The sequence below is a fragment of the Papio anubis genome, chromosome 1, assembly GCF_008728515.1.
Source record: "Papio anubis isolate 15944 chromosome 1, Panubis1.0, whole genome shotgun sequence".
NCBI classification, from domain to species: Eukaryota; Metazoa; Chordata; class Mammalia; order Primates; family Cercopithecidae; genus Papio; species Papio anubis.
In genome coordinates this window covers 70,631,770-70,658,286 of record NC_044976.1, presented here as the reverse complement: position 1 = coordinate 70,658,286, position 26,517 = coordinate 70,631,770, and the positions used below count along the sequence as shown (strand labels likewise).

Genomic DNA, 26,517 nt, shown 5'->3' with positions numbered 1-26,517 from the left:
CAAGCAAAACGACTCCCTGCCTGCCTCGTAAAGAGCTTAGTCTGGGGAGGCAGCCGGATGCTGACCCCTGCAGAGAGTATTGCTTCGGTGCGCTTTGCCAAAGGACCCTGCTAGCATTATGGAAAACGAGTTAGGTACTTGTGAGGTTTTGCTTTATTTCCTCCAAAGGAAGAAGAACTGGGATCTGGCAAAGAAAATCCTCTTCAAAGACTGCTAAAGGGGGATGGGGTGAAGGAAGGGAGAAAGTTGGGGGTGAGGGGGAGGGAGCTTATTGTTTAATTACTTATTTCCCACTTTCACTTCCCCGCTCTGCTTCCCCAACTCCTCGCTGAACAAGATTGATTGGTGTAGCTGCTAACGACTCAGTCTCGGTTCTCGCATTGATTTGCAAATGGCCCGGAAAAGCTTAGGGATCTTGAATCTGGAAATGAGTTCAAGAAGGAAAGAAGAAAAAAAAGAGTAGGGGATGGCCCTATGCCTAGTATCTCCTTCTGCCTAGGGCCAGGGCAGGGCTGAAAACAGCCCGGCGAGCTGCGGCGGGGCTGCTGCATGGGGAACCGGAGGTTACCGCTCCGCACCGCGGAGGAGCAAGCCTGTTCAACCCGGTTTGGAGATTGTTAAGAAATACAACCCTGCGACTCGTTAAACCCCTTAACTCTACCCTGCCTTGACTCAGATGCGCCGATCTGATAGGCTCAAATGGGTTAAACTGCCTCTTACATAACGGGACTGCCTGGCTCTACACAATTAAAACACTTGATTACAGTCTTTTCCCGACTCTGCATCCCAGCACGACCAGCCCCGTGCCTCCCAGCGCGCCTGCGTGCCGCGCGTGCACAGGCCCCCGCGCGCACGCTGGCCCTCGCGCGTACTACACACTCTCCATCACACACACACTCCATGTTGACCATAAACAATCCCCTACTCACACACACAACTTAGTGTCAACACGCACAGATGAAAGAGGGGCGTCCTGCAATCCATACTGGCCGACCCCCACAGTCACGCAAGCTGCTCTACCGTAAGGCCTTGCACCTCCTCGTGTCCCCGCAAAAAAGCAGCGCCCCGCCACCATTCCCTACCTATTCCCGAGAAAAGGCAAAGAGAGAACTAGTTGGCTGCTCGTTAACTGCAGCGTAGCTACCCAGGCGAGATTAGAAGAAAATAAAAAACAAAAAAACAACTCACAGTCGCCGGCGTCATGATGGCGCCGACCACAACTTGGAGGACTTCAAACTTACGGTGCCTCGAGAGGTAAAACGCACCGGTGAGGGAAGGGAAAGCGCCCCTCAGCTCTCTTCACCCCAGCCCCGACACGCAGACTTTTCTAGCAAAGCATCCCTCTAGCGCTTACGACAGTAAGGAAAGCCTTCATTCTACGGTGGCTCTCTTTCCCCCTCGGTTTGCATAATTGTGATACAGTTCCTCCTAATTATTTTTTTCGTTGTCTTTCTTTTCTTTTTTTCTTGCTTTCGTTTTTCTTTTTTTCTTTCTTTCTTTTTTTTTTTTTAATCCACCCCCCCTTCTCTATCCCCAGTCCCCGGGCGGGGTTGCTAAGGAAACGGCCGCTTGGCAACGCGCGCGAGCCCGGGGGCCGGCGGCCGGCGCAGCGCCCCGCGCTGCTTCTGCTGCTGCTGCTGCTGCTGCTGCTGCGATTGCAGCCGCCGCCGCCGCTCGCCCTGCCTCCTCCGCTGCCGCCGCGCCTCCTCCCTCACTCTCCGGCGCGCTCGCCTCCTCGCTAGATGGTGTGCGAGCCGCCCGAGAATTAGACACACTCCGGACGCGGCCAAAAGCAACCGAGAGGAGGTGTAGTGTGGTGCCAGGGGGAGGGAGGGGAGGGAGGGAGGGAAAGCGAAGAGGAGGAGGGGGAGGCAAAAACACCGAAAAACAAAAAGAGAGAAACAACACCCAACAACCAGGAGTGGGGGGGAAGAAAGAAAGAAAAGAAACCCACCCACCCATCAAAAAAAAAAAAAAAAAAAAAAAAAAATCCTGTGGCGCGCCGCCTGGTTCCCGGGAAGACTCGCCAGCACCAGGGGGTGGGGGAGTGCGAGCTGAAAGCTGCTGGAGAGTGAGAAGCCCTAGCAGGGATGGACATGATGATGTTGGTGCAGGGTGCTTGTTGCTCGAACCAGTGGCTGGCGGCGGTGCTCCTCAGCCTGTGCTGCCTGCTACCCTCCTGCCTCCCGGCTGGACAGAGTGTGGACTTCCCCTGGGCTGCCGTGGACAACATGATGGTCAGAAAAGGGGACACGGCGGTGCTTAGGTAGGAAGAACGGCGTGCTTTTCGTACTTGTCTCGGTCTATCTTTCTGTCTCTCTTTGAACCCTCTCTGCCTTCTTTATAACACAAGCAATAATGCTGGTGGTGCTCATCATGGAAAGACCACATCTCAAGAATTCCAGGTGCAGATTCTTCCCGGAGCCCCGGCCCGTTTATGCTGGGGCAGGTAGCAAGCTGGACTTGTGATGCTAAAGCACTTTGCCGGAACGCCAAGTAGCCTGGGGATGAGTGAACTGTCAGGTTTAGAAGGAGGGGCAGGTGCCACTTTGAAACTGAATGCACAAGGTCTCTGTTTTACTGTCATGGGGTACTCTTGGAGAGTCTGACAAGTTTATAAGGTTTGTTTCTATTTTACTCCAGCATAAGCGACTCTTTCAAACTGCTGGTTCTCTGCTCCCATTTATTTTCCCTCTCACTTGGACACTCAGGCTCGATTTCTTGCTCTTTATCTTTCTTTCCTTTTACCGCTTTCTCTTTTCTTTCTTTTCTCCTTCTTCCTTCTCTTATACCATTTTCCCCACCTCCTTGTAACTCTTTTTCCCTCCAATATCTCTTTTCACACCTTTTCTATTTTCGTTTTTTTCCCTCCTTTTTAAAATTTGTTCGCATATTTTCTCATTTTTATCTCCACGACTTTAATTTCTGTTCTTCACACTTAATCCCCTTTCCTCCTCTCTTTTAACCCTTTTCCTTTTAGTGAATTTTTTTTTATGCCTCCTTAATGCCCCTATCCTGTGCTTTTGACTCCCATTTCTCGTCCCTCTCCCAATACCGTTTCCCACCCCTGTGGCACACGCAGGCATGGTCACTGTTCCCCTCCAGTACCATTTACTCACCCTCATAACTCTTATTTCTATAAACATACTACTTCACATACTCTCACATCCTCACATGCACTGGCACTTGCATGCTCTAAGAAACACTTCCACATTCAGATCCTCTCTCACTGTTTAAAAGGCATACTCTCCTTCTCTGTTCCACATTGTCACTCACACATGTGTACACACTGCCTCTCTCACTCGCTCTCACTCTGGCTCTCCTCTCTTTTTCTCTTTCTATGTCTTTCTGTCGTCTCTTTCTTCCCACCTTCCTCCCTCCTTCAGTCTTCAGTTTTACTTCTTTTTCTCATTTTTCCTTTTTCCCTTCTTTCCCCTAAGCTTGATCTCTGAGGTGGTTTGTCATTAATGAACATCCATACCCTGGTTTTAACCCTAAGCAACAGTGCAGAGAGGGAGTCTGGAAATATTTCCTATGAAAATATAAATGGATGATCACCAAAGCTTAGATCTCAACAAAGCTAAACGCCCTATTCCTTCATTTATTTCCCATCACCCTCCCTTCTCCCCTTGCCACCCCACCTCACATTTCCCTGAAAGATCTTCTTTCTCTCCACTGGGTGGTAGTTGACTTATAAGTGTGGCTTGCACAACATCAGTGTACATGACATGTCTAAGGTGAAAGAGAGTGGGAAATGTTTCTGTTTGAATCATGCAACATATTTAAATTTAATGATGTGGGTGTGGTATATGACTTACACCTTTTGGAACATGGCTATGAGTTCAAATTTGGAATACTATCATATTTTTTAATATACATGAATGCATATGTTTTTAATAATTTCTGTTTTGAATTAAAAATGTCACTGTATACAAAAGTAACTAATATCTTTGTTATTACATAGTAAAAAGAAAAACTTTTCTTTGTTGGTAACAGTGATAAACTCTTTGTCACAGAGAGGATATAAATTAAGCCTGTATGTACTCTTTATGTTAAGTTTGTTTTAGAAGTTTGAACAACAGTGATAAGGGCAAAACACTATCTTCAGAGATTGCAAACATATATCATGGGAGCTGCAATATGTATTTTTGTAGTAAGCAACATATTGCTTATTTGTAGTGAGCATTACCATTTCCACCCTAAAGGATTTAGAAGACTGCTTTTCTTTCAATAATATATTCTGGCATTTGGTTTACCAAACAAACAACAATTTAATAAATACTATGGTTAATGAAAATAGCTGGACCCACATTCTGCTTCCAGGAGACTCATGTTTAGTTCACTCATTGCTTCCAATAGTGAAGCTTCCCTAATATGTGGGGACCATATATTTCCAGTGTTGTTGGTTTGGTGCAGTCCTTGTTTACTTTGTGTGCTCTGTACCTCATCCATTTAGATGCTATATCCTGCATTTTGTGATATTGAGGGAACTTTTGACTTTCAAACCTCTTGAAGAGAACAGAGTCTCTGTGTCTTCTCCATAATGTTTCTAACAAATTAGATTTTAGTTTTTAAGTATTTTTTTATCATATGAAATAGAAATTTGAACTACATTACTTTTTACTCAAAGCAATTTGCTTATAGTAATTCTGAAATTCTCAAAGAAGTATCTAGTTGTTGAACTTCTTACATTGTCTGTAGGTTTTAAACTAATTTAACATATCCATTTATAAGAAATTCTCTCTCCATTAGAAAACGTTAAATATTGTCAGTTATTTTTTTCTTGACTTCTCTACAGCTGATAATTTCCTCTGCTCATAGACCAATATAGATAGAGCTTAAGGACTAATTGAGTATAGGCAACTCAGGTGATGCATTTTTTTTTTTTAAATCAAGAGTAATGTCACAGTTATATTTTGTTTTTTCTTTGTATACTTAAAACCATATCTGTTGTTATTCTCTAACTCATTATAAAACAAAACAAAATTCTACCCTTCAAACATACGCCCTTGTCCCATCAAAATACATGAATGAAGTGCTCAGGAGAACACTTAACCGAATTACATGATATCATTCATCAAACTTTGCACAGTATATTCTATTTTTAATGTAACATATTCCTCACAGTGTCTTTAATAAAAAACAAATAGTGGCATAACAGTTATCAAATAATTTTAAGTGCTAAAGGCCTTAAAGTGCAAACATGCCAGTCAGTGACTCTGTTGCTTGTGGTTACGCTAATGAAACAGAAGTTTAAAGGTCAAATGATACATTTCTGTTTCCTAAGTGCCAGAATGTCTGTTTTTGAGAAGAGGATCATGAAAAACAAAACTTTCCTTAAGTGCAGTTATAATACACAAGGGAAATTCATTCTGTTATCTAACTGTATCTGTCATTTTATAAATCATCTTTTCTGTTTAGCTTAAATACAGGATTTATGATGACATTCCACTTAATAATTTTAATATTTTTATCATTTTACCTTCGTCTCTTAGGGTTAGTGAAGCCATATATATGAAGTGTAAAGATGTTTCTTACTTTTAATAATATTATTCAGTGCTAAATTTCTGAATGATTCACTTGAATTATTTGGACCTTCTTGATAAAGTATTTAATGATACAGATATTGAATATAGTAATGTTTGATATTTCCCTTTCTTAAGCTTTGTATTTAAAAAATATATGGTGTCTAAAATACATTGTAATTTGCTATAAACACAAGCTGTTTCCATTAACTTATTAAATATAGACTTTAATTGCTTCTACATTTAATATATACAGTATTTTATTCTTAACAGAACTTGTTAATCTTGTATGGAGACATTAACTTTTTTTACATTTTTTGAGTTGTATTTTGTAGTACATGGAAGATCTGAGTTAATACGTCATGGGCTGACCTAGTAGAGAACAGGAATGCTAGAACCATATTGGTTATGCTTCAGGACCCAATGTTTCTGGAACTGGAGAATTCAGGGGAATATAACTCTGCTCTAGAACAATACATAAATTTCAGGAGACTTAAAAAAATCATTTTGCAGTCACTTTAATATGAACCAGTTGCTTTACTCTTACCTTAGTAATAAATACTGTTATGTAAACATGTCAAAAATGTTTAATACTCCTTGGAAACAATACTATGAACATCCTTATTTACATCCTCCCAGTGCCTGCACATTTTTCAAACACGTGTTATTTTTAAGCTAATTTTTTTCAATCTGTTTCTTATTCAGCCCTTCTGTATGAAGTTTGTACTTTTTTAGTCACCTTTCTGATATGAATTCAAAATATCCTATTATCTGGTTGTCATGCTTTAATCGAAAAAAGTAAGATTCTTTCCTTAATTTTGATATCTTCTTTTACCTTAGCAAAGTTGAACACAACTCTTGTCATTTTAATGCAATAGATTTGAATGAAAGTTATGTGATATCCTACTATGATATTGTAATATGGAAGAAGGTTTTTGCTTAGGGCATATTTCTACACTATTGGAAACCACAAAACTTTTGCAAGTAAATTTATGAATGAATATGACAAGTATTTATGATTGCTTATCCTATTTGTTCACTACATTTGCCTTTTTATTAGACTACATTAACTGGTTATGATTTGAAATGCATGCTGTTACAATAAAATAAATGATTTCTGTGTGAGAATACAGAATTACCAATAGCAGTACAAATCAATTATGATGTACTTTTGGAATAGTATTTGAGAGTCTCATATTTTCTGTTGAGTTATTCCTACACATTGATGCATTATACTTTCCAAATGCTCAGTTCAACTTTACAAATATTTTCAATTTAGGACATTAAGGCACTATTTTAAAACCTATATGTCTATTAAATAGTATTATGAAGAAATATTTTTAAAATCCTGAGGGTTCTTTTTTTTTTTTTTTTCTTTTTAAAAAGAGGAGGGATAATGGATTATCAGAATGGTCAATCTGGAAAAATATGTTCTAGAATATGTAATAAATGTTAAATGTTACCTATATTGATTTGCAGAACTGTTCTATTGGCAAGATATATTACTTGATACTTTAGTACACAACTATTAATAAAAGTATAAGATAATATTTTTAATTTTCTAGATAAATGTATTTTGCCCAATCTTTTTAGTTCAGAAGAATTCAAAAACCCATGTAGTTGTATAGATCTTTGAACACAAGCATGTTAATGAACTACTTATTTTAAATAGATAGGCTTTACAATTAAATCGCTACATAGAATAAGTTAATACTGCAATACCTGACTTCTAAAGAATTTACAGAAATGTTCCCATCATGGTCTGTGTGAGTTCTGGGCCTGATTGACCAGACCCATCCTTTGTCCATCTGCTATTCTGTGCTATGGAGTGGTGGTGGGGTCTTCAGGTGGAGGCTGGAGCTAATCCCTAAAGCTACATTTCCCGGTCTTCCATGCCAACTATCTTCAGGCTGTCATTAGCCAATGGAAAGTAGTTTTTGGTGAAGGGACAATATCATGAAGTGAGGGGCTAGGGCATTTCTCCCCTCTTTCATTGTTTTGGGCAGCTTACAGCGCTGTATTCATCTCCCATGGGAACCTTTTTTGTTTCAACTTCCAACTGATAACTAGCCCCTGTGTTTCTCTTTACTGCTTTATCCCTTCTTTCCTTCAACCTAGTAGTAGTAGTGGCTTCCTGATGTTACTAACCACTGAGTTATCTTACCACCTTCTATTTAGCTTCCCAGGTATTCTATCCCCTTTAAAATACATTTCCTACATTAAATTCTCCCATTTTTAATATACAGAATGGTGGTGTTTGTAGAACCTTGATAGATACATAGTGAAAAGTGATAGTTTTTATGATTTTAATTATATTTGATTGAGTGACTGTGGCACTATAAATGTTGCTTATTAGCACTGAATGTAATAGTTTTTAAAGGAAACGTGCATAGAAGTTAAGCCGTAAGAATACTGAGGCATATTACAAAGAAAAAAGAAGAGGCTTTTTAATCCATACACAGATTATATTAATAATAAACCAAATGAATAAATGTTGAATTAATATAACATTTAATAATTTCAGTAGGAAAATATATAATGTTGCTATGTGTGGAAAATAAATTGATGAACATATATTGATGAGATTCAATAACAGTGTTATATTTTTTTACTGAGCCAAAAATAACTATGATTAAACCCTGCTTGTAGATACGTGATCAAAATGCTAAGACAATTCATAGAGTGTTGCCTATTGAATTCAATAAAAATTAAATGTCTTTCTTTATATAGAATAACATCTGAGGTGACAATAAAAGTTTCTAGTTTTTACGAAGTATATGACCGTAACAATATTGCTAATTGAACTATTTGACTATTGTAGGAATTAGTCTCAAATAAGTGGAATCTTTTGATTAAAACTCAAGTCATTTTTCTACCATATCTTGTTTCAGAATTGCAGAAATTAAGACGTTATAGACATCACATGACTTAAACACTTTTTTTTTTTTTTTTTGAGATGGAGTCTCGCTTTGTCCCCCAGGCTGGAGTGAAGTGGCACAATCATAGCTCAGTGTAGCCTCTAAATCCTTGGGCTCAAGTGATCCTCCTGCCTTAGCCTTCTGAGTAGCTGGGACTACAGGTGTGTGCTAACATACCTGGCTAATTTATTTTTATTTTTATTTTTAAAGATGGGGTCTTACTGTGTTGCCCAGACTGGTCTCAAAGTCCTGGCCTCAAGCCATCCTCATGCCTCAAGCTGTCAAGTAGCTAGAGTTATAGATGAAAGCCCCCTCTTAACTGTGTATCAGATGATGTGGTGACCTTCTCATTTGCTCCTGCAAAACACTTTCTAAAAGACACTTATATAGGTGTCTGGTTCATATATAAATAAACGATTGTCATTGAGTCCTACTATTGGTACATTTTTCTGTAATTATTCAGGAGAAATGATAATTTAAGATTGTCGTTAAATGACTCTCTCTCAGGGATGCTCTAGGGAGGATTTCTGAATTTGGAAGGAAGTTGAATTTCTTTTTTTTTTTTGATACGGAGTCTCGCTCTGTCGCCCAGGCTGGAGTGCAGTGGCCGGATCTCAGCTCACTGCAAGCTCCGCCTCCCGGTTTACGCCATTCTCCTGCCTCAGCCTCCCGAGTAGCTGGGACTACAGGCGCCCGCCACCTCGCCCGGCTACTTTTTTGTACTTTTTAGTAGAGACGGGGTTTCACCGTGTTAGCCAGGATGGTCTCGATCTCCTGACCTCGTGATCTGCCCGTCTCGGCCTCCCAAAGTGCTGGAATTACAGGCTTGAGCCACCGCGCCCGGCCGGAAGTTGAATTTCTTGATATCGTTCATTGCATTTCTCTGGAAGCTCACTGATAGATTAAAGATTGTCATTGTCACTTTCTATGCATATGAAAAAATAAAATTTATCGTGTTTTTTTCTAGGAATATCCTATTACCTGTCATTTTGCTTTTCTAAAGGAAATGTTAAATTGGTTCACATTTTATTTTGTCAGATATTTTATGTGTTTCAAATTAACCAGCAGAAACAAAAACTTCCCGTATGACTGGAGACTAAAATCTCAGATTTTTCTACACAGTCATAATCGTTATCAAATTGAGTTTTAATTACTCTGCTGTATATATTACAGAAAAAAGTGGTATAACTTATAAGATCTTTATGAATAAATAATAGAAATTGATATTTTGCAAATATGTATTTTCTCTTTTTCTTTGCTATTTTAATTTTGATTAGAAAAACACACGGGTTTGTAGTGGTAAAACGCTCGTTCAGCTATCTGTAGGGCCTTAGCACAGAAGCTTTCATGTATCAGGCCAATATCCACTAATTTTTGAATTAATGAGTAAATGGAAGGGTAAGGGAAGAAATGAATGTTTAAGTGTTTTTTTTTGTTAAATCCATATATCAACAGTCCCTGCCTTAAGTAATTCCTGCAGAAGTCTTAGTGGTTTAAGAGATACACATTGGAAATATTCAGTGTCTTTAAATTACAGGACACAGTCTACTTTGAAGAAAATATACTTCTTGCTAAAGGTATTATTAAATAAAATGTTCTAAAATATAAGGCATTTTACATAAGAAAGGTAAAGTGTTCTTTGATTAACTTCTATTTTGTGTGTATTTGCGTGTGTGTGTGTATGTGCTTTGTTAAGATTTCAAAGGTATTCTTACTGTAGGTTTAAGCAGAAAAGTGTGAAATGTAATGATTTAGTTGTAAGATTTTGAAATGTAGTTATAATTTTAAGAAGATCTCAGATTTTACATTGTATAGGAAGGCTTTTGCCCTTGACAATTATAATCAACAGATAGCAGGAACAGTTCAAAATAGCAAAATCTCTATTGTGGCCTCCTAACATTTGTTTGTGTTTCTACCTCAACTTAGGGAGCCTTCTCTTCCTTTCTCCTAAAGCTTTAATTAAACGAAATCAGTAAGGATACAAAGGTAGAAAGAATTTGCTATTGCTGCAATTTTACTGAATTGTAAAAAGTAGCTACAAGCCCCAAACCAGAGCAGAACTTTTGTATCATTTTAACCATCTCCTAGAGGTAGGTCAGCAGTACTTTATAAACCACAGTGTATTGATACTAGCTGATAGAATTTTAATGTGGTCATATGGCTTTGATTTATAATGTTGAGGATGTTATCTATTGGTGTAGTGGTTTCTAAGCCATATCAAGTTCTGAATCCTGACAGAGGACCTCTGATGCTCTTATAAGCATTCAGCTGGCATGGGAATTGGTCTCTTAATCACCTTCTCTAAGAAAAGAAGAATAGAGGAAAGGAGGAATTTGGCAGTGTTGCCAGCATTAAATGTTGCTCTTTTGAATAAAAGCCAATTCATTGTACTTTCCAGATAGCTGGTAATTTACTCAATTTAAGGAAGATGTTTATAACCCTTTTTAGTCCAGAACAAAGTTGTTCTTTACTGAATTTTTCTGAGTCGTTTGGACATAGGTCCAGTGCCCATGCTCATGCTATTGATAGAGTTTGTGCGCGTATTAGTGTGTGTTTAAAGCTGTGGCTACTGCCATAAAGTATGTAAAGGTTTTAGATAAGTTAAAGAGCCATGGAAAATATGTGTTCCATTGTCTTCAGAAACCCCTTTCTTTTCATGCAACTAAGTTACATTTAGAAGTATTAATGAATTTAAGAGATACTGTGAATATAAGAGCTATAATCAGAAGATATTTTATATATTTTCTTTAATAACATTTATCCTGTAATATAAGGGTGTCTAATAAAGAGATCATAAAGTTTTTCTAATTTTATAAATAGAATATTTCTTACAGTAGACTATATTTAGATACCTGATATTTGATTTGTAAGTATTTTCAAATTAGTGTATTTGGCTGATGATCAGTTGAATAGAAAATGGCTTGTGGACTACTTAGTGTAGTGCTTGGTAGATTATTAGTATTCAAAACCTGAATGTTGAGTGAAAGAATGGGAGAAGAGATGGGGAGGAAGGGAAGAGGAAGAAAGGGAGGGAGGAAAGCATTTTAAGCTGTATTAGTGACTTCTCATCACATTACCTTAAACTTTAGATCCCTTGGGATGACATAGAATTAAGCCCAGACATTTCATTATATAGAAGTGTAAGAGAAAATATATTTAATTTCATATAATTATTAAATAACTGAAATAATTCTAAGCCCTTAATTTTCTGTATTAGTCTGTTTTCATACTGTTGATAAAGACACACACGAGACCGGGAAGAAAAAGAGGTTTAATTGGACTTACAATTCCACGTGACTGGTAAGGCCTCAGAATCATGGCGGGAGGCAAAAAGCACTTCTTACAAGGTGGCAGCAAGAGAAAATGAGGAAGAAGCAAAAACAGAAGCCCCTGATCAACTCATCAGATCTTGTGAGACTTACTCATTATCATGAGAATAGCATGGGAAAGACAGCCCCTCATGATTCAATTACTTCCCCCTAGGTCCCTCCCACAACATGTGGGAATTCTGGGATATACAACTCAAGTTGAGATTTGGGTGGGTGCACAGCTGAATCATATCACTTTTCCATGATGAAGTAATATACACTGTACATATTGAAGTTTGAAAATTGTGTTTTTCATGCAGGTATATGTCTTCCTTCTCAGTTACTAGTCTATATTTATTTTAGAACATAGATAGCAGCTTTATACCTTGGCCTGCAATTGGGTCAGGGGCCATTTTTTGGAATATGTTCACAAAAGGAGATTAGATATACCGTAAGCGCTCATTTAGTGTTGTTGATAAGTTTTTAGAAACTCTGACTTAAGTAAAATGATGTATAATGAAAATAAGTTCTCTTCCTTCCTCAACATTATAAGAAAACAACATGGAACAAAATGATGTTACTCAATCACCTGCTGTATGTTGTTTTACTTAAAGTTGCAGCTTCCAAGAATCTATTCACATCGTTGAGGGATTATAATACATCTTTGAAAAGTCTTCTGCATCTCTTTCTTATGCTTATGTTACTTATTTTTGTTCACAAATTATTCTAGATGTGAAGTTACTTTTGCTTATTTGCACAGTTTATCATCTATCATAATTGCTTAGTTTTATTGAAATTGTTCATGCTTTCAGGCAACCAGAATGGAAGCAATCAGCACTTGAGTTCCTGCTTCTGTACTTACTGGCTATGTGACCTTGAACAAAAGCCTTGTCTCCGCAACAGAAGTAGATGGGTTAAATGAGATATTACATGTAAAATGCTGGCAGTACGTAACACATAGTAAGTACTAAAAGTACATTAGCTAATAATTTTATGCTGCTTTTTTTCTGCTAATCTCACTTTGAAATTTATTGGCACTTGGCTTCACATCTGGAAGTAGAAACACACTAAAAAATGTTTTAGCTCTTAGGGTGCAGACCCAGAGCACTCAAAAGAAATGGAATCACAAATTTTATGCTCAACAGACTGATGGTGATTTGATTCACTTACCAGAAGTGACAGAGCACTATAATTGGGTGGTCACATGAAGCAATGAGGACTTAAGTGAGAAATGGAAAGAAACAGAAGAGAAGAAGTAAAAGTAATTAGAAATAAGTAATGACAGTGAAAGAGTCGGAGGATGAAGATGAACATTTGTGACAGTTTAGAATGGAAGATATGACAGCTCGTGATAACACTGGAATAGTTGATAAGAGGACTGGCATTAAAAAATTAGCAAACTCTGGATTCTGGATAGTGTAGCAAATAATTATTGAGGATTAGATATATTCTTATGGTTCCTCGGGGCATCTGTAGGTTATGCTGAAGGCAATGCAGTTCAGAAGCAGTAGGTATGGGCAAGAACTTTCCCTATACATTGCCATTGTTGCCAGAGGCAATATACTGAATTAAAGCTTGGAATTATGTATGAATGCTTGCCCTAATTCTGCATATTTGCAAAATGCACAGCATAGTGTTTTATAGTCATGATGGTGGAGCCATCATCAACATCATGATTCAGATTGAAATCACAGTCCCAGAACATCTACCATATATAACATACGTTCACAACTATGTACAATAAACTATTTCTTTCCCACTCTTATAGCCAAGTAGATTGGCAAGGGAAGGTAACTTGAACCAGGTGGAACAGTTAGGAAGTGGCGGAGCCACAATTACAATCCGAGTCCTTTATCCCAAGCCCAGTGCCTTTCTCATTATCTTGTACCTCTTACTAAAAGAAATCAAAACAATTGACAAAAAATTTATTCGTTATTCATTTGTTATGCATTTACTGAGCACCAACTGCCTTTTAGCTTCTAAGTCTACAGTGATTAAAAACATCAAGACAGTATGTTCTATAGTTGAGGAAACGTGAAATTGTTTAAATGAGATTACATATTTGGCATATTAAATGTATATGCATATATATTTAATATATAGCATATATATTAAATGGTCACATGCATTTAGTAGATAGGAAAATTGTGAATTTTTAAAACTACTATAGATATTCTGGAGGAAAATCTCTCATCCATAAATGATTCCACCCTTAATGATTACAAGCTATTGATAACATAACAGAAAAAACAGCTATTGAACATCACACATAGTTAGGTATTATGTATTGATCACTGCAATGAATCTTTACAACAAACTATACTTCTTCTACTTTACAAATGGGGAAACAACGTCATAGAAGCTGAGTAATTTTCCGAACTTTATTACAGCAATTAATGCATAACCATGATTTGATCCTAGGCCTGTGTGTCTCCAAGGCTCGTGCTCATTTCCTTTCAAAAGCCACAATATGTCCTGAAGCTTTTTTGTATACTCTAGTCCTTAAAAGAAATGAAAATCAGTAGTTCCTTGTTATAGTATTCCACGTCCCTAGTTTAATCATCTGAATGTCCATCCTGATATAACTCTGAACAGCTGAATCACCTTGATTCACTCCTTTGAAAGGGGTTAGGCAGCCAATAATTTTAAGCACCATTATTTCCCAAGATAGGAAGATCCAAAGATTCAGAGACCTATAAAAGTTCCTTGTACTCCGATTTCAATAACATGTCAGTAGTAAGTTATAGAGTCTTATGTTTAATTGCCATCAATGAAAAATATCAAGCGTATTAGATATGTTGCCTTTCTCTGCTAGCTGGTAGCAGTAGTTTATATAGTTTATAGCCTAATTGAAAACTTGTTTGTATCCAATAGTACATAATTTAAGAATCTTTTAAAATGTGCTTATATATCCTTCTTCTAGAGACTTTGCATGTGTACCCAAGAGAAGTGTAAATTTTACGATGGCTGCGGCTGCTTTATATATCCAAAGCTTTTCCAGTAAAGTACTATTTTTGTCTCATATTGTTAAAAAATGCTTTCAAACCTTTATAACCCAGTTCTAGCTCCTTCTTCGCATGCTTACACCCTTCCATTTTATATTGTTTATTCTATCAATTTTATATTAGTCTGTTATCTCCCTTGGCTGTACATAAGAATATAACAGACATAGTCAACAGCATTAATTTATTTAAAATTATTAATCCTGTATATTTCTATTTGTATAGAATGTTTTCTAAATTCTAGAATCCTTGAATTGATTTTTAATTTTTCTTTCTTTCTTTGGAAATGTGTATTTTTCCATTCATTGTATAGTTTTTCCCATAGGCAATGTGTTATTTCAGGAGTTCATTCACTCAATTTCTGCATTTATGCATTGAGTCCCTGTAGTATGCTATCCACTTTCTGTGAGTTTAAGATCCAATGATGATAAGAGATAAGTTCCTATCTATTGAATTTACATTGCAATTCAGTCTATATTCTCAAACACTGTTGTGTGTTATAAAAAACTTACATGTGGATCTCTGCTTCACTGACTCTTAGCTCAGTGGCCACAGCAAGTTATTCGGTTTTTCTGAGACTCAGTTTTCTTGTCTATAAAATGGAAATACTGAAAGCTACTCCCATACTTATTGTGATCACTATAGTAACGTTCGTGAATATGCCAAAAGCAGTGTCAGACACAGTTCGTGTTCTTTCGTTATCAGTTGTCTTTCTTATGCTGCCTTCCTCCTCTTCCTGTAATACAGCTATATTTTATGGCCACAAAAATCTAGTTAAAGAAATTGTTACGTGTTATATTGTACTTGATGTGTTCTGTTGGCTAATAACTTCTGAGGTTCACCTATTTTAAGTTCAAGGCAGCTTTCTGATGCTGTGAAGAGTAGAGTGTATCTGAAGACGTGATGACCATCTCACACATATTGTTTCTACTTCTTGGACTTATTTTTCTCTTCATCTGAGATGCTTGTCCTTCATACTGTTTTCTCTGTAATACTTTTATACATGGATTTTCCTCTAAATTTATCATCAGTTTTTGACATATTCTGAAAGTCTATGAAGGTTTATTTTCTTCATTATTTCTTCTGTTAGCATCATAATCTTTTTACCATCGTTGTGTGTTTCTTCTACTATACTACACTTTTTTCAATAGACTTGTATTTTCCTTTTTCTTGGTTGAAATGATATGTGTAAGGGATACCTGATGCTTTATTTTACCAACAAAGCAAACAATATTTTTAATTCTTTTGCAAATAATTCTTCATTGAAATAGCACGTTCGTGCTTTTGTGATTTTATTTTATCAATTATTTTAACACAAATGGGCACAATGGATGACCCTTCTCTCTAGCAATTTCAGTAATTGGTGAGTTGATTTTCTGAATTTTCTTGTGGCATTCAAAAATTATCTTCATATTTGATACATATAACTAGTTTCATACAGACAATATCTGGACTTTTCCATGTTGTCCAGCTTTAAGTAGGACACAGTGTATATAATATTACTACGGGGACATCACTAAAATGAAAATTCTTGATAATATTCTTTTTTTACATTAAAATTCCTATTCACCTTTCTTCTCCTATATAAGAATATATTATTCTTACTATTTCAAAATTTTCATAAAACCCTTTAATAGCCTCATCATTTTTCTACTTACAGTTACGTATGCATGTGTACGTGAGATGGGGTCCTTGCAAATAGTGGCATATTTCTATGAACTATTTTGAAAATTGGGTGAGGAAACTGATTCCGATCAGTTACCTCACTGTAAAATGGGTTAATGATAATGCTTAACCAATAGGTTCTAAGAATTCAATGAGATAAACGTTGTAAGCTCCTCAACATCATGCCTGGTACGAAATAAACAAATGTTGCTAGTATGATTTTTCTAAATATTAACAATAAACCTTCATCGATATTATAGGGAATTAGCTGATAGCAATCAACATCAAAGTTTTCTGATAACATGATTACCTCTTTACCCTCCAGTATCCTTTAGGGACTTACTAATTATTCTTTATTTCAGATAGGACCTTTTGCTATTGCCCTCTCTTGTGTGGGACATTCTCCTTCTCATCAATTGATTTTCTAAAAAAAGAATTTTAATAATTTTCAGGTTCTATTTATTCTCTAAATTTAGCTCAATGGTATTTTTTTCTCATTCCCAAATTGTGTGTGTGTGTGTGTGTGTATCTGTCTCTATTTATATACACTTGGTACATTTTTTAGATTTTTATGTATGTATATACATACCTACACACATTTGTGAATGTATTTACATAGTGAATGTGTGTACCCTGCATTTAACACAAGATGTGATAAAATGTGTTTGGTGAAGATAAAGAAATTCCTTTCTTGTATTTTAGTTAATTATATACATATTTTATAAAAGACTTTTACCTAGCTATAGACCTGGTGAAGAAAGAACTGTTACTTTAATTGTCTTAGTATCACTTAAGGCCTTTAACAGGCTTGGTGTGTAGAAATAAGTAAGTGAATCTATAAAAAACGTGTTTCTCTCAGTAGAATCTTTTACCATGTTTAGTTTCTGACAGTGTATGTACTTATGGTACATATGCATTTTTAATTTATTAAGTTATTAAAGTTTGTTATTATTTAACATAGTTTACATAGATCCATTTGGAATATATGTTGAGGTAAATATGTATTGGCATCTCCATTTTTTAGAGTTCATTACAATGTTATGTCAGTTACTCACCAGAAGTTTTGTGAGGCCAAGGGCACACTTTTCTGTAAATATAGCTGCCATACTCCCAGAAAATGTTAATATCAATAACATTATGATGATGTAATAACATGGATGGGAAATCTCACAAAAGATTATCTTAGGAGTTTAGTAAGGTGCTATATTTAAAAAATGTAATGCTATCTGAAAGTAAGATTATTTTTGGAATTTTACTTCATAAAATCACTTGAATTCTAGAGTGCATACTGTAGTATTTTTTTGAATAGGGGATTATAAAATAGGACATCATAAGTGAGGAAGAAGAATTAAGTCCCAGCTGATAGGACTAATCAAATAAACTTCAGAGTTGGAAAATTATTTTGAATATTCTGTTATGATAATGATGATAGTCCTATGATGTGTATAATCTATTAAGAAAATTGTTTTTCAAATTTATAAAACTAGGAAGCTCATTGAAGATTTTTCAAATATCTTTTAAGTTCTTAGCAGGTATGCTTAATACTGCATGCCTTAGAGATTTAAGAAACAAATAATTCTTAGTTTGGTTTTAAAGATAAAAACTTTTAGTTTCTGGTGCCTACAGGGTATATTACTATTTAGTGGGGCATTCAATAGTTTATTGATTGAATATATTTTCATTTTCTTGAAAGCTTAAAATACAGTTAACAACTGACTTGTTATTCTGTAGTATATAAGTTTCATACTTTAGGCTCAAATTAATTCCTAGTTGTTTAATTAAATTGGATGTTTACATTTCAGTTATTTTTCTTAGAGAAAAAATGTAAAAGAGGAATTTTGATGTACTCAAAGATTAATGGAAATAATGAAGCTGATTGACCTTAGTATCACAAAATGAATTAAAATTAAAGGCTAACAAAACTATCTTCTTAATGAAAGGATCAATTTATTATCTTATTTAAATGTAAGATTATAATCTTATATATAAATATAAGATATATGTCTTATTTATATGTAAGATATATAAGATATTTATTAATATATTATTCAAAATATCCAAATTATTTTGAATGATTTTCTGTTGGCATCATCAGATAGGTTGGTGGTTAAACAGGCAAACAGCTATCAGCAGTCATGCATAATTAAAACAGAAAGATTGTCCAAGAGTTTAGAGTAATTGTAGCCTAGAGAAAAGAAATCTGCTATGTCAGATATACAGAAATTAATAGTGTGGTGTAGTTATTCAACTTCGATTAATTAGAAAATGTTAAATTATTTGCAACTATTGAACTATTTTATGAAGAAATGACAGTTAATCTAAAAGTTATTCAGTACAGTAATTTATAATAATTATAGATTTATTACATTAACACAATCTTCAAAGTGACAAAGATAAAGAAAATAATTTCTTATTAATGTGTTTTCCATCTGTAGAAAACTTAAACTTTGGTATATTTTTTAGATTTCTCTTTATTTTCAAAACGGTAGTTTTCTACAAAGAAATAAAACATTATCGTTTTAAATGATTATTTATTTATTTATTTTTATTGTACTTTAAGTTCTAGAGTACATGTGCACAATGTGCAGGCTTGTTACTTTATTACTGAGAAAGTCTATTCATTATTAAACGTTTTATACGTGTTAGTAGGGGCTGTATTTTCTGTCATTAAAAGTAATTGATTCATTTAAATATATAAAATATTTGAAAAGTTTTTAAGAACTAAAATACTACTATAAAATTATTTAGTTTCCACATATATGTTATTTTAATTTGGATAACAAATAATAAAAGACATTTCAGCATAAGAGATGTCAAAAAAGAAATATGACTTTATTGTTCAAAATATAATCATTTATAACGACTAATTTCTATATTTAAAACGTTAATATAGAATATCTAGCTATTTAATGCAAGTAAATAATCCCACTAAAATAGGATCAAGATATAATTGTAAATATTTACTTTTAAATTAAAATTTAAACATTTCTTTCATATCTTTGAAATAATATTTGTATCTTAAAATGTTGTATTGCTTATATATTATCTTAAATATCACAACAGCTTATGAGGGAGGCAGAACAAGTGTGAAAATTCCAGTTTTACAAATGAATACACACAGGCTTAGATGTTTAAAGACCTCTTTTTTGTTATGAATAATAAATATGTCTTGTAAATATCAAAACTTGGTTTGGAACTCAGTCTGATTTCTTGTTCTGTATACTTGTCTTCATATTAATGATTACACAGACATAAACTACTCAGAATTACAGATTCTATTTTATTTTCAGTGGACTCCAGAACAGCTTTTGATTTTATTTTACCCTCTGTATTGAATATGCCTGTCATAGTTAGGGATACCTCTAATTTCCAGAAAACACCGTTTCCCCTTCTGTGCTCCATTCCCCATCATATTTTACTCTTTCCAGTGAACATATGTATTACATAAATAATGGAGACATCTAAGAGGAAATGGATCTACATAGGGATAAGAAAATCAGGCAAAGGATGTTATATTGAAAATTACTTATTATTTTCCCACCACATAACATCACCATTATCTTTTTTCATTGTCATTTTTAATTTTTTGTTTGTTTGTTTATCACTTCACTTAATTTGGGCATAGGAGGTGAGAGAGAGTTGTTTTGTGTGTGTGTGTGTGTGTGTGTGTGTGTGTGTGTGTGCGCCAAAAGATATGCTTACATAGCAGCAATTCAAGAAAGTTAGAACGGAAACTGTTCAAGTATAGATAACTTTACATTCTAAACATTCTCTTTGTTTTGTTTTGACTGACTACATTCATCACAAGTTTTAAGAAACAATTTTAAGGTTGCTTTTATTAAGCATATATTTAACTTCAACAGCAGATTTTATTCACTTCAAAGAACTAAAACATCCAACTTGCATAGGTAATTTCAAAGAATGAAGAAGTAGAGCTCTTTGATCACTCTCGATGAACATTTCTCCAAATGGTGTTTTTTGGGGACTGCTAATGGGAATGCTAATCCATCTACATGATGTTAATCAACATGTTTTTAAAAAACTCCTTCAGCTGGCCGGGCGCGGTGGCTCAAGCCTGTAATCCCAGCACTTTGGGAGGCCGAGACGGGCGGATCACGAGGTTGGGAGATCGAGACCATCCTGGCTAACACGGTGAAACCCCGTCTCTACTAAAAAAAAAAAAATACAAAAAACTAGCCGGGCGAGGTGGTGGGCGCCTGTAGTCCCAGCTACTCGGGAGGCTGAGGCAGGAGAATGGCGTGAACCCGGGAGGCGGAGCTTGCAGTGAGCTGAGATCCGGCCACTGCACTCCAGCCTGGGCGACAGAGCGAGACTCTGTCTCAAAAAAAACAAAACAACAACAAAAAAAACAAACAAAAAAAACTCCTTCAGCTGACTTATATATGATCAGCACTCTTTATCTTCTAAAAAAAATCTGATGCCTACAGCATGTAAGTAAACTTCTCTTTAATATGACTATAAACTTTTCTTGTCAGTTGCCTTTTGAGATTAGCAGAGTCGGTTAAATATGAATGTGTTGAGAAAGACTTTTGTTTCTACAAAGTTGAATTATTTGAAAATACTAGATAAAAGTAATTGTTTAAAATAACTATTTTTAATAATATTTAAGTATATGTAGATGGGGTAACTAAAAAAAATTGGAGGAAAATAATTAAAACCTAGATGACTTCTCAGAATGCTTCATAAATGTCTTTAAATTGTCATTCCTCTTTGAAAAACAAGGAACTGAAAATATGGTAATCTTAGTGGAAGTGGTATGTGATAGAAGAAATATAGTATGGAATTTTAGTCCCTTAGTTACTAAGAAAAGATGCTGACCTGATGTTTTAAGACTGGTACATAAATATACACTTACGTATTTTAAGTAAAAATATTTATGGTATGCACATAATAAAGTACTTTTTGTTTAACTGACCAACATGATCTTCAGATTTTTTTATAAGATTGCTTTAAAAAACATTGTATGCTGTTGCAAATAATTTTAGAAGACACATATCTTCAAATAATATATGACTAATTAAGCATATATGTACCTTTATTGCACATTCATGGAGAGAAATTTAAATTATAATTTGATATTTATAAACATCTTTGCTTTTTGAGTGAAGGAGATAATAATGATTTATTCATTGATACAACTAATAGTGTTTAAGCATTTAGTATATGAGAGTATTCTATTAGATGACTGGAATCCACTAGAAAAAACAAAAACAAAAATCTCTTGTCCTCAAAAAGCTTATTATATACGTCAGGTAAACAAGTGGAAACAGGAAAAACAGACAGCAACAGAAGAAAATAGTTTTTTAATAAGGACAAAAGTAATGAACCCTGTGTATTCTTCTCCCATTGTGTTCCAATTAGATTTCTTTTGTTACTATGAAGGAAACCAGTGCTATTTGAGCTTTCACTTCAGGAGAAAGCTTCCAGAACTCAGGCAGGGCACCGCTTCCTCTCCCAATCCACTCCCTTTATAGAAATCATAATTTCTCCATATAGTATTACACTTCACTTTCCCAACCTTATGTAAGTAAGGGAAATACCATTCTGGCTTTGTTGTCACTCATGTTTCCATGTAAAAGGTTCTTTCTCAGCAAGCATGCCCTGCCACCCAATTATCCAATCTAGGATAGCTTCCCATTCGAATGGTAAGATACCCATTTTCCACGACATGATATGCTTTTTCATGATACTGTATTTATTGTCTTTCTCCCCTTCTTTTTAAAGCAAATAGATTTAGGGGGTCCAAGTGCAATTTTGTTACATAGAGATATTGTGTAATGGCAAAGTCTGGGCATTTAGTGTATACATCACCTAAATAAAGTACATTGTACCCAATAGGTAATTTTGTATTTCTCATCTGCTCCTATCCTTACACCTTTTAGGATCTCCAACGTCTATCATTCCACTCTGTATATTCATGTTACACATTGTTCAGCTGTCACTTCGAAGTGAGAACATGTGGTATTTAACTTTCTGTTTCTGAATTATTTCACTTAGGATAATGGCCTCCAGTTTCATCCATGTTGTAAAGACATGATTTCATTATTTTTATGGCTGAGTAGTATCCCACTAATTCTGCGTAAGAACAGGGACCTTGCATACTTCATGCCAAGCATTGCCAAAGTGGTGCCGGACCCCACAATTGGTACTCAATGAAATTTTGTTCATAGAAAAAATGTTTTAGACTTAATTTTTTAACTACAAAGCCTTTCAATATTTAATATGACAATGTTAAATATCTATTTTGGCAAATCTATAGTTTTAATAAAACTATTTTGGTTTTTTTTTTTTTTTTTTTTCTGAGAAGTATCTCTTTAAACCAGTGTTCTTCATAATACAGTTTGAGAAACATGCTTATACATTTATTAGAAGATTTGCCTATTAAATTTCTATTTTAAAATGTGAGGGAATTGAAAATATTTATAATACCTTATGCTAGGTGTTAAAACCACACTATTGGTCTCCAAATTGGTTATGAACTTAAGTGACAATAAATTTAAACATCTGAAAGGGTAGTGAAAAAGCTCTCTCTCATCATTTATAGTACCAACTTAATGTCACCTTATTCTATGGCCGTCTGTTTACGCTCATATTCTGACTGTTGTTTACTTTGCTATTACTGCAAAGCATGATTTTTTCCTCGTAGAACAAAAATGTTAAAATGATTTTTTTATAACATGCTCATTTGTGATCCTTCTAAAATTCAACTCACTGTATAATATAAACAAAAGCCATAATCTTATAACTATATCTAGAAATTTCAGAAATATCTGTATTAATATGGTCAAACATTTTATGTTTGCATTTCTGCTTATTTTTAATCTTCAATAATTGTTTTAATTATATTTCGCTTCTAGACTAATTTTTGTAATTCGTTCACTTTTCAGAAAGAAATGTAATTATGCAATCTGCATGTAAATGTCAGTTTTTAAGAATGTGGTTCCCTTACTGTAGCATGAAATACTGAATCAAGTGTGAATTTGTATTGAATTTCAACTGGAATTCATTTAAAATATTATATTCTAATTTGAGCAACTATTTAGAAAATTTGTGTTTCATTCATAGTTCATTTTACCAGGGCAAATTAGTCAGTTTGAAAAGTATCTGACAGAGTAATAGTGGAACATACTGATGTGTAGTGTCATCTCTAGAGTTAACTGCTTCATTTTAAATCATAATGTTGCTACCACCTTTTGGACGAAGTGCTTAACCCCATGTGCCAATAGTGCATATTTTATAGAATGGTTGTGAGGACTTATTTTTATAAAACGTGTGTATTCTAAAAACAGTGCCTGACTCATAGTAAGCGCTTAGTAAACACGAGTAAATTATTTTACATTGTTTACAAATATAGATTGTATAATTTAATGAATGAGAAGAAAGTTTCTGTTCAGAAATATCCTTTGTAAAAATTGGGCTTATCAATAAAGAATAAAATCTTGATTTTGGCTGAAACCAAGGATGGAGGATGTCTTTATACTATATAAAAACCCTTTGTGGGAAGCTAAAATTTTTAAGTTCACAGATTTCAAAGTGAGAGTAATCTAGATTCTTTCACTTCCTATTGTGACTTTAGGCAAGTTTACCTCTCAAAACCATGATTCAAAACGATAAAATGAGAATGATTCCATACTTCTTAGGGTTACTCTAAGGAGCAGAAAAGGAAATTTGTATAAAGCACTTAGTGCAGTGTACAACACATAGTAAATGATTAAGTTTTTATTATTGTTTTAAAGTTATATTTAAACTGATTATTTTAGAAACCGCTTTGAGAAAAATAAACAAATGTACAAAGAAAAATCATCTGACAAAAATTGGAGTAATTGCTACTGAAATAGAGGAATAAGAATAGTAAAAAAAGATAAACTTTACCTGCATAGCAATTTTGCCTGAGATAGAATCATATACAAGAATAGTTTTATGTGTACCTCATTATTGTCAAAGAGCGCTTGTTAGGCTTCCCCATGTTCATATTCTTGTAAGGGTCTATTAACTAGACATGATACCCTTTAGAAGGAGATAATGAGATGTATTTTCTCCATGTATAAGCTCCCTTTCCGTAATAGCTTTGATTCATTGAGAACATGCACTGTGTTGCTGTGGAATATAATACACTAGTAAAACTTTTTTCTCTAAGTACAGGTGGAAAAAACTTTCCCTCTAATTTTGAGATGTAGCTTTTAAATACTAAAAATCACTATCATAATTTAGATGATGGCTTGTTAATAAAAAAATATGTCTTCAGTTATCACAAAGAGTCATTATTGTGTACAGAAAAAGGGAGTTTGAAGAACATATAGTAAATTTCAATGTATAGAAGAAGAGAAGTAAAAGAGTGTATAAAGGAGATTATCCACCTTAGGTGGCACCTAGACTCATGCCCGATTTATCCTTATCTGTTAAACATCTCTTCAGGAAGCCTGTTGTGTCCTTGGCACCTAGCACAGTGCCCGAATTCATGTCAACTGAATTGAATTGAGTTACAATCTATAGCTCCTTGTTTTTAATGTAATTTTAAAATATTGATATTATATACTTGGTAACTACTGACATATCTTGCACTGCAAATTTTGGCTTCATAGGACCTAGTCATAAAACATTTTGTTTGGTCTTGTCATAGTTCAGATCACGTGATGCAAACGTGATAATTTTAAAATGTGTAAAAGATTTGGAAGTCAGCAGAAAACCATATTTTATATTGAGGTGCCTTTTGGAAGACCTTCCATATTTTTTTCTTCCTGTTCTTAATGAATTGCTTAATGAAGGTATGGAGAATTATAAATTAAAAGATAAAATAACCAACGTCATGTTGCTATTTAGTAAGCAAACTGAAATGAGATTTTATTGGCTCCTATATATTGTTCCTTTCATGAAAATAAAAAAGTTATTAGTGAATTTTAATGTGTAAAAATACACTGGTATATTTATAGGTAGATTTATAGAGAATTTATAAATAGATTAGTTTTCAATTATAAGATATTTCTCAGTACTCATTATCATTTTGAATTTTTAAGATAGTGTTTCAAAAAAATTGAGGACTTACATTCTGTATATATGCATTACAAACTTACATATAATAATTTAGTTATTTAATTGCCCTGTGGAATCCAATGTCTAGCTAATTTTATTTTCTAATTGTCAATAGCTTATTTATGTATAATGTATTTCTTCTTTGTCTCTGCTCTGTTTTCTACAGCATTTTTCACTGTAAGTCAGCATTAGTTAAACATTTGGGGGACATATTTTTTTCTCAATAACCTTAATGAAACAATGCCCTGCTAGAGGTTGCTGAATGTTCACTCACACACACACGACCGTCATGTACCTCTAAAAGCCCATTCCATAGTTTCTGAATTTCAGGGCTATTGATATTTCTAGCCATATAATTCTTAGTTGTGGGATCTGTCCCAAAGCTGTGTATTGATGATGTTTAGCAGTATCCTTCGCCTCTACCCCCTTGGTACCAGTAGCACCTACTACCTCCTTGAGTTGTTAAAAATTACTAATTGTAAAAAGGAAATAAATATAAGTAGATCTTTAAATATATGGAGGAGGGGCATTTGAGACAGAGGACATACATATCAACAAACATGTTACATATGTTTATTTTTATAAAAATCAATGATGATATTAATAATAACAGTTACCCCTTTTTAAAGTGCTTCCTATTTGCTAAGAACAGTGTAAATCAACTCACACATTTTTTTTCCCCCTCAGTTCTCATCCAGCCTTGTTAGATAAGAAATGTTATGTGCTATTCTTAATGGTTTGGCCAAAGAAAATGCAGATTAAGAAGTTAAACCACAGATCTTAATTTGGGTAAAATTAGTGTTTCTGTTACTCTAGAAACTATTCTGTTAACCACGCTGTTACATGGATTTTATATGCACATTCCAAGTTAAACCACAGATCTTAATTTGGGTTTAAATTAGAGTTTGTGTTACTTTAGAAATTATTCTGTTTACCACGTCATTACATGGATTTTATATGCACATTCCATTTTTATTTCTCATTTAATATAGGTTCAAATTTATATATTTAAGCTGTATTATTTCTCTAATAAGGTATACAAAAATTT

General features: G+C 34.5%; 1 protein-coding gene across 1 annotated transcript in view; it reads left to right on the top strand.

The window, feature by feature from the left end:
• Positions 1-1,882: 1,882 nt before the first annotated feature.
• NEGR1 (neuronal growth regulator 1) overlaps positions 1,883-26,517 on the top strand; it is an 897,330-nt gene continuing 872,695 nt past the window's right edge. The window contains exon 1 of the mRNA XM_009210941.3: positions 1,883-2,266. Coding sequence (XP_009209205.2) covers positions 2,091-2,266 — 176 coding nt within the window. The 5' untranslated portion in view covers positions 1,883-2,090. The remainder of the gene's footprint in view (positions 2,267-26,517) is intronic.